This window comes from Sebastes umbrosus, chromosome 5, assembly GCF_015220745.1.
Source record: "Sebastes umbrosus isolate fSebUmb1 chromosome 5, fSebUmb1.pri, whole genome shotgun sequence".
NCBI classification, from domain to species: domain Eukaryota; kingdom Metazoa; phylum Chordata; class Actinopteri; order Perciformes; family Sebastidae; genus Sebastes; species Sebastes umbrosus.
In genome coordinates, this window is record NC_051273.1 from 25526735 (window position 1) to 25538538 (window position 11804).

The 11804-nt window shown below is 37.4% G+C and overlaps 1 protein-coding gene across 1 annotated transcript; it reads left to right on the forward strand.

Annotated features, from left to right (window-relative positions):
* The first annotated feature begins 1390 nt into the window (after positions 1 to 1390).
* On the forward strand, positions 1391 to 8885 carry sgcb (sarcoglycan, beta (dystrophin-associated glycoprotein)). Its single transcript, XM_037770499.1, has 6 exons — positions 1391 to 1462; positions 3810 to 4019; positions 4293 to 4478; positions 4581 to 4772; positions 5590 to 5721; positions 6552 to 8885. Exons 1-6 carry the CDS (start codon positions 1448 to 1450, stop codon positions 6750 to 6752), a joined length of 936 nt encoding a protein of 311 aa, XP_037626427.1. The 5' UTR covers positions 1391 to 1447; the 3' UTR covers positions 6753 to 8885.
* The last annotated feature ends 2919 nt before the right edge of the window (positions 8886 to 11804 follow it).

Sequence of the window (11804 nt, forward strand, 5' to 3'; positions counted from 1 at the left end):
GTGTTTTGTGTCCAGCTGGCACATATTTATCACTTTTGTTTGTCTGTGTTATTTAACAAAAAAATAATTAATTAATTAAAAATAAAATAAAAACATATCAAGTAGTCTAAATTGATCGCAATGAGGCAAGCAACAGGCTTACTGTAGAGGTAGTGGTGTTATAGCTATACTATACTGATGCCCATCTCCCCAGACATATTTATATTTAATAGCTACAATGATAAGATAAGATGCTTCATTGCATGTTAAATTTGGTTTGGTAGCAATCCACTCCACTTAGCAGCATATATAAATATATAAGAAGGGAAATATATAATATATAAATAGTCATATTGTACATACACAGCGCAAAAAATATATAAAAAATAAATAAAATATCATACATGGATGTACCATTATAATAATGGATATATATATATATTTGAAAATAAAATACCATACATGGATGTAACATTGACTTTATTGCTAAGATGATGACGATAATAATAATAAAAATGAGGGAAATATATAATATATATATATAATAGTAATATAATGTACATACATGGCACATGAAATTAATAAAATAATATACAATACATGGATGTAACATTGACATTATTGCACAATAATAATGGAAATATATCACATATAAATAGTCATATAATGTACATACATAGCACTTCAAATTATAAAAATTATACTACTACTTATAATAATAATAATAATAATGATAATGATAATATAGTGAAACAAAGTTACTCAATGGTTAGAATTATTTAACAGAGTAATATTTGTGACATTTTAAAAATGTTAAAGACAAAATTATAACAGCCTAGAAAAGTTAAGCTACATGAATATCTGTATTTTATCATTTCACTCCATACACTGCAGATGTGATCTACAGCAACCTCACACTCAAGTCTTTCTATTAATAAATTTGCTATCCATATTTTCTTTAGTATTGACAATTTCAACAATAACACTGAGATCAAGTGTTTTAATAAAGTCAAAAGATGTTTTTTGAGCCAACTGTGAAATAACTGTTAAATACATTTGTTTGTTCCTCTTTTTTTCTTTTTTTTTTTTACTAAATGCTTATATTTTGGTGTTAATTAATAGGGAGAACTTTAATGTCGTGCCCTGCTTTACTTGGCAGTTTACTTCATGGTTTACTTATGGAAACTATGAATGGATGTTTCTCTATTTTAGGATCATTCTGTCATTGGCTGGTTGAACTTGGACTGAACCATCTTTTATCATCATATAAACCTCCATTTATTTGAGCACGCTCCTTCTAAATAGAAACACCCGATGTTTGTTCTCCTTTATCTTAACATTATTATTTTATCCATCAATAAATATCGTCCCGTCAATAATAACTGACATCATAACCGTTTCCTTCGTCCCCCCTTGGACTGTGAATAGTGGTATCTTCCTGTCTCTCTGCAGGCAGGAGAGGGTCAACATGGCGTCTGAACAGGTCCGTTATCTGCAACATTTGATGTTTTTCTTGCATTTTACTCTGTTTTTGCTCATGTGTTAGCTCAGAAAGCATTGATATATGTTCATGAGTAACCTGATGTAATAAATATAAATGTATTGGGCTTTATTGTCGTCTAATGTGTGATAAACACAGGCCTCTGCTTGGTTATTATAGCAGCATTATATGGAAATAAAACTGCTACAAGCTTATTGTAGCAGATCTGCAGCTGCAGTTATTTGTTGCTAAACAGCAATAATGTTGCTAATATAAAGATGAGCCTCGTAGCTGCATGACAATGCAACAATGTTGCTGCTAGAATGAGTGCAGTTTATTTATAGTTGTGACTACAGACAGTCAGTCCAGGGTATTTAACTGAGATGCATTCCTATGTAGAGCACCAATAGGAGCTACAGTTTAATATAGAAATGGACAGTTCATGTAGATTTATGGAGAGTTTCATACACAGAGAAAGCCATGAAAACAATATACAATGTCTATGTGTAAAGTTAAACTGTGATTTTATGATATTATAAGTATGGATTTGGGGAATTTTATTTTAAATTGTCAACTCCAGTCTGTCTATATAGATGTAGAGGGTGGTATAAGCCTATAAAACTAAATATATATGTAAGGAAAAGGTTATGTTTTTATGTGTGGGTCACTTTCTTGCTTTAAAATGTAATATTTCACTTCATTTAAAGGGCCAGTGTGTAGCATTTTGTGGGAATCTATTACCTGAAATGGAATATAATATTCATAACTATGTTTCCAGGCTGTTTATGTAGATGTAGAGCACCAATAAGAGCTAAAACCTACAGTTTAATATAGAAATGGACAGTTAATGTAGATTTATGGAGAGTTTCATACACAGAGAAAGCCATGAAAATAATATACAATGTCTATGTTTAAAATACAACTGTGATTTTAAGGTATCTAAGTATGGAGTGGGGGAATTTGACTTTAAAAGGTCAACTCCAGTCTGTTTATGTAGATATAGAGGGTGGTGTAAGCCTATAAAACTAAGTATATGTAAGGAAATGTTTGTGTTTTTATGTGTGGGCTAATTTCATGCTTTAAAATGTAATATTTCACTTCATTTAAAGGGCCAGTGTGTAGCATTTTGTGGGATCTATCAGTAGAAATGGAATATAATATTCATAACTATGTTTTCATTAGTGTATAATCACATGAGACTAAGAATTGTTGTGTTTTCGTTTACTTAGAATGAGCCCTTCATATCTACATAGGAGAGTATATACAGTATAGCATACTGTATATACTCTAGTATAGAGAATAGAAGCAAAGAGACGAAACTCTAGTGTTTTGTTTTTTTTACAACAGCAGCTACCACAATTTTGGACAGAAAACACTTATTATATTTATGATATTTGTATCGTTCAACACAGGCCATTTTGGTAGAGGAAATAACTATATCAGTAGAAAATAAATAATTTTGTTTTACTGTTGTACGGCACTTTGTAGGCGGACGTTTTACTGGCGTACGGTAGTTGCTTTCAGTCCAAAATGGCGGAAGCGTGCTGCTGGGCACTGATGTTGCAATGGAACGAACAATTGACTTTCACTTCTTGACAATATACTATACGTTCTTTGGAGCTGGTCGGTCGTGTCTAGAAGGTAACCCGCAAGTTGCAAAATCTGACCTGAGATCTGCAAAAACTCCCCCAAGACTCACTGCCCAACGACCTATCCTAACCTTAACTAGACGAGATAAATGCCTGACCTTAACCATCTCGCGAGAGTTTCTCGAGTTCGCGGGATCCCTTCTAGACACTACCCTCCTCACGGAGTTCAGCACCACCATATTTCTATAGTAGACCAGAGCGGACAAACCAAATTCTGGCTCTAGAGAGAGACTTTCACGTTTTTACGTTACCTGAAGGCCACCGTAGTTCTCCAACATACTTGTGAAACTGCGGTAACGTGAGCCGCAGAGTAGTAAACTGTGGTACCGCCAGCCGTCGTCCGACTTCTGTTGCTCCTAAAGTAGTGTTATTATGGTAAGGATGGCCTCTGAGCGAAGGTGAACGGCGTTTACCACGGTTTTGCACTCGGCGGCTCACGTTATCGCAGTTGTGGAAAGTGAGGAGTGAGCGGAGGGGTACTCAGTTGGTTGCAATCTGCAACCACACCACTAGATGCCACCAAATCCTACACACTGTACCTTTTAATGTCTATTCGATAAGAACAACTACAAAAATTATCCAATGCAACGTATCAGCATTTATAGCTACTGCTAATTTCCAATGCCCTAACCCTAGAAGGGCTTTTAAAATAATAAATGTTTTGAGTGTCATCATGCCTCAGAGATTGTTTTTCCTTCCAGGAGAGCTCCAATGGGCCCGTGAAGAAGTCCATGCGAGAGAAGGCGATAGAAAGACGTTGTATCAACAAGGAACACAACAGTAACTTCAAAGCAGGCTATGTGCCCATAGAAGAAGAACGTCTTCATAAGACGGGGCTGAGAGGACGCAAGGGAAACATGGCTGTCTGCATCGTTGTCCTCCTCTTCCTCCTCGCCTTAATTAACCTCATTGTGAGTACTACAAATGTCCTCCTGATTACACCTGAAAATTATGTTAAAGAGTTAATTGACCATTATGTGCTGTTGCATGAATCATGGTCTTTTAAAGGGATAGTTCAGATGTTTCTCAGTGGGGTCGTATGAGGTACTTCTCCATAGTCAGTGTACTCCTGTCTGTTTCTCTCCATCTACTGTAGGTAATACACTGACTATGGAGAAGTACCTCATACAACCACACTGAGAAACACCCGAACTATCCCTTTAAACAACTCCTCTGTCCCTCAGATCACTCTGGTAATATGGACCGTGATCCGTATCGGTCCGAACGGGTGCGACAGTATGGAGTTCCATGAAACCGGCCTGCTGCGCTTCAAACAGAAGGCGGACATGGGCATCGTTCACCCGCTGCACAAGAGCACAGTAGGAGGCCGCAAGGACCAGGACCTAGTCCTCGTGGGCAACAATAATCCGGTGAGAAACACAGCGACTACACTCACAGTGAACACTGAGTATTTTAAACACATAGACCTTTATTTTAAATCTACTCTTTTATTTTGATGTATGTTGTTCCAGGTTGTGTTCCAGCAAGGCACCACCAAGCTGAGCGTAGAGAAGGACAAGACGTCGATTGTCAGCGATGTTGGCATTACCTTCACGGACCCTCGCACACAGACCACGTTCTTCAGCACTGACTTTGAGAACCACGAGTTCCATTTGCCCAAAGGAGTCAAAGTCCTCAGTGTTAAAAAGGCTTCAACAGAAAGGGTGTGTATAATGCTAATAACGTCTGATAGCTGTCATAAAAAAGTGATTCATAACATGAGTTATTATGTTAATGTTTGACAACCTGTGCACATAGTACGATCAGTACCCATAATAGTAAAGTTAAATGTCATTTTTTTTAATTTTGCAAATTATTAGGGCTAAATAAAGCCATAAAAAGTCCCCAAGAACACACACTGAACTTCATCAGTGTGAAATGAAGAAAGTTTAGACTTTAGGTTCTTCACAATCAGTATCTGAATGTCCCTGAGTGGCCCACCAAAGTCCAGACTGGAAATGTGAATAATATCCAGAGAGACGTGAAGTTTGCAGTTCATCAACGCTGACAGAGTCTGAGAGAATCTGAATGAAAAGCAGGTGTGCAAAGCTGATAAATAAAGAAGACTCAAAGCTCTATAATCCCTAACAGAGGTGTTTTTACATTACTACAAAATAAAGGCCCAGCTTTGCATCTTTGCAGTTTTTCTCAATCGCTTTGGTACATCTCTCGAATCATCATCAACATTTGCAAAACATTTCTTGAAACAATTTGTACAAACAGCACCACACAGTGGATCACCTGCAAAAAGCCCGTAACCTGCTCAAAATCCTTAGTTTCTCTCTCAAAAGTAAACATTTATGTGCCATCAGAATGACAAATCTTTGTGCCACAGTTTACAAACAGCTCAGCCATGTTGTGAATGTAACAGTGTACTCTGTCAGTATTTTCAGGGTTTGATGACAATGATTGACAATGCACAAGCACACACATTTAATCTGTTAATTGTTTTCAAATCTCATGGTCTGTCTCTGATTTTAGATCACCAGTAGTGCATCATCTGACCTGACAATTAAAGGGGACAGTAAAGCCATCATTCGTGGAAACGAGGGGGTCAACATCATGGGCCGGACCGTAGAGTTCAAAGTGGGTGGAGGCATCGAGCTCAGGGCTGTAAGTACGGAGGGTAGTCCTGTTAAAGGCCCCAGACACACCAACCCGACATCAAAGAACTAGGTCACCAGCTGCGTCGCCTCACGTCGCCATTGTCTTGGCCAAAAAAGTTGCACTCGAACGCACCGCAAAGACTACAGCCGACGGACAGTTAGCACGTACGTTCTGTGCCTGCGTGAGAGGAAATACCTCTCCACACCAGCAGGTGGCGGTAGTCTGTATTCATCATTCAAAAAGGGAAACAGGAAGACCGAGAACGGCGGATATACAAGCTGTTGTTATGATACGTACATGAAACAAAGCGGCGTCTGCCGACCATTTTCACACCACTCTCACTCACCACTTAGCTTCATTCCAGATGTTCATGTCGCTGTGAAAAAATATCCTTGTGTTGGAACAATCAGATGAGATGAAGATGAAAAATCAGAAGAGCCTTCTGTGTTTGTCCTCGTCGGCTTGCTTTCCTCACTTCCGTTTCTCTTCTCGTGCACTGATTCGTTTAAGCTGAACAGCCAATCAGAGTGATTTCTCTCACCGACGAGCTCCGATTCAACAAGCTGAATCGGCCGAAACACCTCCCAACACGGGCAAACTACAGCCGACAAAAAATAGACAGACAGGCGTTCACCGACGGTCCCAAACTGTTTGATGACTGACCGTCAGCTTGGTGTGTCGGGACCTTAACATGACTTGTTGTGTGAGTGCATGTTTTCCCACTTTGGTACAAAAATCCTTGCAAATTATGTCTTTTAAAATAAAGGTGTTAAAAACTCTTGCATGATTAAATCTGATGAAGATGTGAGGATAGACAAGTTATTTTCTCTTTGCAGGAGAACAGCATCATCCTCAATGGATCAGTCATGTTCAACGCTTCACGCATCCCTAACTCAGCAGGAGATGTGTATTTCGATGAAGGCATGGAGAGGTACAAGCTCTGCATGTGTGCAGATGGGACTCTGTTCCGTGTGCAGGTGAAATATCCCAACATGGGCTGCCAGACTTCAGATAACCCCTGTAGAAAAGCTGGCTAGTAGACTGGAGTCTGCTTTTTACATCAGTCAGATTACAAATTTGCGTATATAGAAAACTCTATAGGACATTGATCATGACTTATGACATCATAATACCTCTGCAGTACAACCGTCATTTTGTTTGCCAAACAGGAATTGTGTTACAGATCGTTGCCAAAGGTATGATCTTGTAAGAGCTGAAGTATTTTTATTGCTCTGCAGGTGTGCCATAACACTCCCAGATTTACCATCCTGCTGTGGTTTACTGCCCACTGAGAGGATTAGACGCTACAGTATTTACTCTCTGCCTTACCGTCCAGTATTACTAATATACAAACCGTATAGAGGGGTTGTATGAGATTTTATTTGCTCATTGTTTCTGGCAGCTTTTATTATATTATTATATTAACTGACTGGTGTGACACACTACATGATTACAATGATTTATATAATATTACATTTGGGATAAAGTGTAAAACATAAGGTATATTTAAGGCCATCCAGTAATGCTGAAGCAGAGTAGATCTCTTTCTTGCACGTGCCAATGGATTTACAAGGGATGATATAGAATATAATATAAATGTAATAATCTAATTTTGTTGCAAAACCTTTTTTAATAATTCAATATTGAAAAACAGAAGGAGAGTGTTTGCACTATGTTACGTTACAGATTAATGCAAATCTCTTTATAAATGTTGATGTGGATGGGTGTAAGGGAAGTTTAAAGGTTCAGTGTGTAGCATTTAGCGGGATCTATTGGCAGAAATGGAATATAATATTCATTTTTCTTTACTGTATAATCACCTGAAATCTACACGGAGTCCTCCATGTTTCTACAGTAGCACAGAACGGACAAACTAAACACTGGCTCTAGAGAGGGATATTCACTTTTTCACGTTTTGGCGTCGTAGTTCTGCTGCTTGGCACGCAGGAGAAGTTTCAGTTGGGGGTTCCCAAACTTTTTGGAGCCAGGGAACCCTTATAAGGGAGAACATTTTCCCCAAAAAAAGTATACTCTAAAACTTTCCAACGTAAATACTTCAGACTTGTTTGATATTGATAAACAGAAACACATTTCAATTTGTATCATGTTGAGATTAAATAAGATAATATGAGATAATCCTTTATTAGTCCCACAGCGGAGAAATTTGCAATCTTACTGAATATTAATACCACCTTTAAACAGATGGTAGTTTTATTCAAATTGTAGTAGTAGTAGTCATTTAATTCGGTCTTTATTAACAATTTTCTGTAGGGAATGCACATGATAAAGAATAGGTAACAAGAAGGTATAGGGTGAAGCTTCAGCTTATTATACCTACCCTTTTTACTTGACATATTCTAATAAGTAACTCATTCACTACTTAGTTTAGGCTGTACAAAAACAGAAACAATAACAATATATGCAATATAATTGCATTTGGATTTGACTTGACAGCATTTATACATTTCAAGTAATTGATCTTAAAAGCTTTCAGAAAATGAACAGTAGCCAGACTGGCATAGTCCTAATAAATCCAGATATTTAAACTCACCAGTCTAAAGCTGACTGTCAGGAAGTGCTTCAACTTAATAATGATGAATTTATTGCTGTGTGTCACAATCATATCAGAGTTTCTATTGGCCCAAAGCTAACGTGGGTGGGAGTGATGGACACAATATGATTGTTTTATTGACGCAAATAGTCCCCATCTGTAGATTTGTACTTTTTATTGATACAGCACAATTGTATACCCTACTTTGAGAATCTCTGTTCTACAGAAGCCCAGAACGGACAAACCAAATGCTGGCTCTAGATAGGGACGTTTGTGTTTTCACGTTTTCGTGTCAGCCACCGTAGTTCTCCTACACAGTTGGCAACCTCACCGCTAGATGCCACCAAATGCTACATACTGCACCTTTTAACTAAGTAGTTTTGGTCTGAAGCCTACAGTATATCGAGTGGTTTGAATTTTGTGCAATATATTATAACATTTTTGACTTTCATTTTGCGTTGGATCATCTTGTCTATTTTAAATGTCATAAAGTGGTTGTTCTCAGACCTGACGTGAGATCAACTGAATGGAAATAACAGGAAAAAAGGGCGATCAGCCTTATTGTCCAACATTTCATTGCTATGTTTGTTTCAATAAAGAAACTACGTGAAACTTGTTATCATTGATTTCAGGAAATGCTTCAAGTGTTTACAGATCATTTAAAACCATTTACTGTTTTATTATCTAAGAGAATGTGGAGCCGAGGGCATGGTTCTCCTCGCCATAAAACAGTCAGGATCATAGGTATCTGTCATACATAAAGAGGACAACAATGACAGTAAGACATTAACTGGACATGTAAATGATTGAATGGATCACAGAATGGCATCTTTAGGGTCGGTGCTTGCTCAGCTCGACGCAGCGAAACACTCTTCAGACTTTGATCAGGGCGGCCGGAGACGGTCCGAGTTAATACGCTGGAGGCTCTCTGGGCGTGAAAAGACAGTCACAAGATATCCTGTCAGCTGGACAAAGGGAGGACACACAGGTGAGTTTGATGTCTTAAGTTAATTTATATTATTGCACATCATGGTATTTTAATTTTAAGTTAATGTGTTACTGTGTTGAGTGTCTTTCATACAACTTATTCTAATGGTAAAAATGGATAGAATGAATCTCTGAACTGTCCTTCATGATCCAGGTCGTGATGGCATTGGCACCGGGGTCGCTCCTGGCTGCTGTGCTGCTCCTCGTCTCCTCTGGCCTCCATCGCTCCTCTTCATCCCTCCTTCCCTGTCCAGAATCCTGCTCCTGTCAGAGAGCTCCCCTGTTGAACTGTTCCTCCTCCGGCCTTTCCTCAGTGCCACAACACATCCCAGACTCTGTCACCGAGCTGGACTTGTCTCACAACCTCCTGGACTCTGTGACACTCGACCGGCCGCATCATGACCTCAGTAGTGTGTGGCTGGGAAACAACAACATCAAACAGTTGTCTCTCTGCGTAGAGAGAGACATCGGAGGTCGTTATGTCCGAGGTAGACGTCTGAAACATCGCTTGAAGCCTTGGAGAGGAGGACGGGGGTGTGTGTCATGGGCCCCCACCCTGCAGCTGCTATCTGTTGAGAGGAATCAGCTAGAGCAACTCCCACAAGGTGAGTCAGTGTAACGTGGTAATACAGCCAGCAACAGCATTATATTAAAAAAAACACAGCAGTATCAGCAAAAGTAAAAAATAGTGCTGTCAATCTATTCAAATATTTAATCGTGATTAAATACCTTCATCGCCCTGAAGGGGTTTATTTCACAACAATGACCCGCTAGCTATATATTATCCCGCTTATTACACAGCTACTTACTTAATAAATCAATAATTTGACACATAAACGGTCCGACATCAGAGCTGCGCCCATAGCAACAGTCTGTTATACATAGCAACAGTCTGTTATACATAGCAACGGTCTGCTGTAAAGAAATAACAGACCGTAGAACAACCGTGTAATAAATACGTTTACATGTTCAGATTGTGTCATCAGACTAAATGTTCCAGTCCTGAAAAGTAAAATTATCCAATATTTCATGAACAACGCAAGAGTTAGGGGCAAGAAGAAAACTTTAACTTTGTGTAGCAGGACCTTTTTTTGGGGTTACCTTCTTGTGAATATGATTACGTAAATTACACGTCCCTTTTTAAAAAAAAAATGTTTTGTGTATGTGGGTGAATAAAGATGAATGCATCTGATAGTGAAGTTGCACAGTCGACACACCTTTAATTGCCCTCGTTGAGAAATGTCCATGAGTCAGACCTGAAAGGTAAAGATATGGAGGAATAAAGCTGCCGTTATAATAAATAAATAAATAAAATAATAAAGAGAAAGAAGAAGAAATGTAGAAATAAAAGTCTCAATTATAAAATAAATGTGCAGGTTTGAAAATAAACACATATGCATAAGAATAGAAAAATAAATAGATCAAATTAAGCTTAAGATACACCTTTATTGATCCCCATTGGCTAAATGTTGTTGTTACAGCAGCATAAGGACAGAAATCACTACAGATAAATACAGAAAGTAACAGAAATAAATAATAAAATAAATACACAAATTAAAATCATAGAATAGTATAAAAATCTACAAGAGGATTTGGAGACAAATGACATGATAAAGAGACAGTGGCGTGATTAATAGCAGCAGAGTCAACTCATCTATGTAAACAGTGTACACCAGGCTAATATGTGATATGAATAAATGTATTTATTTATTTGAAATTTGAATAAAGAAAAACGAATTAAACATAAACAGAAAACAATAAATTGGAATATAATGAAATGATATAGTAAAATGTATGTATTTATTTGAATAAATAAGGAAAATAATAAATTGGAATTAAATGGAAATGGAAAAGAATAAATTTGAAAAGAATTAAATATGAAGAAAAAAAATGCAAAAATAAGTAATTTGTCAAATAAATAAATGCATTAAATGTAATATTTTTTTCTATTTCTGTGCATATTTATTTATTTTCAAATTAACCTGCATATGTATTTTATAAATTAGGCTTTTATTTCTACTTTTTGTTATTTATTTATTTATTTATTTATTATATAGGGCCATCTCGTGGGCGTATTGTTTACTAAGTCCTGCCTAAACAGATGGTCTGAGGTCTAATAATTCATCCTGTGCATATTTATTTATTTTAAAATTAACCTGCATATGTATTTTATAAATGAGGCTTTTATTTATTTATTTATTATATAGGGCCGCCTTGTGGACGTATTGTTAACTGAGTCCTGCCTAAACAGGTGGTGTGAGGTTGACTAACTCGTCAGATGGTAGAATAAGTTTATGAGCTGTGTGCGTTGCTGTTTTTTGTCCTTTCATTTGATTCTCACCTATAAACAAACCCTGTCATTGATATCCATTATCTTTAGTTCTTTGCTCCACTCAGAAATTATTCCAAGATAATGACACTGTTCACCACTTATATAGACATCCCAGTGGCTCAGATAAAGGTGTAAACATGCCGTACAACTTTTAAGTTTCATGTTATTTGATAGAAGTCCTGCTGCTCGGTTGAACATATGTGTGTTTCAAAGAAACAC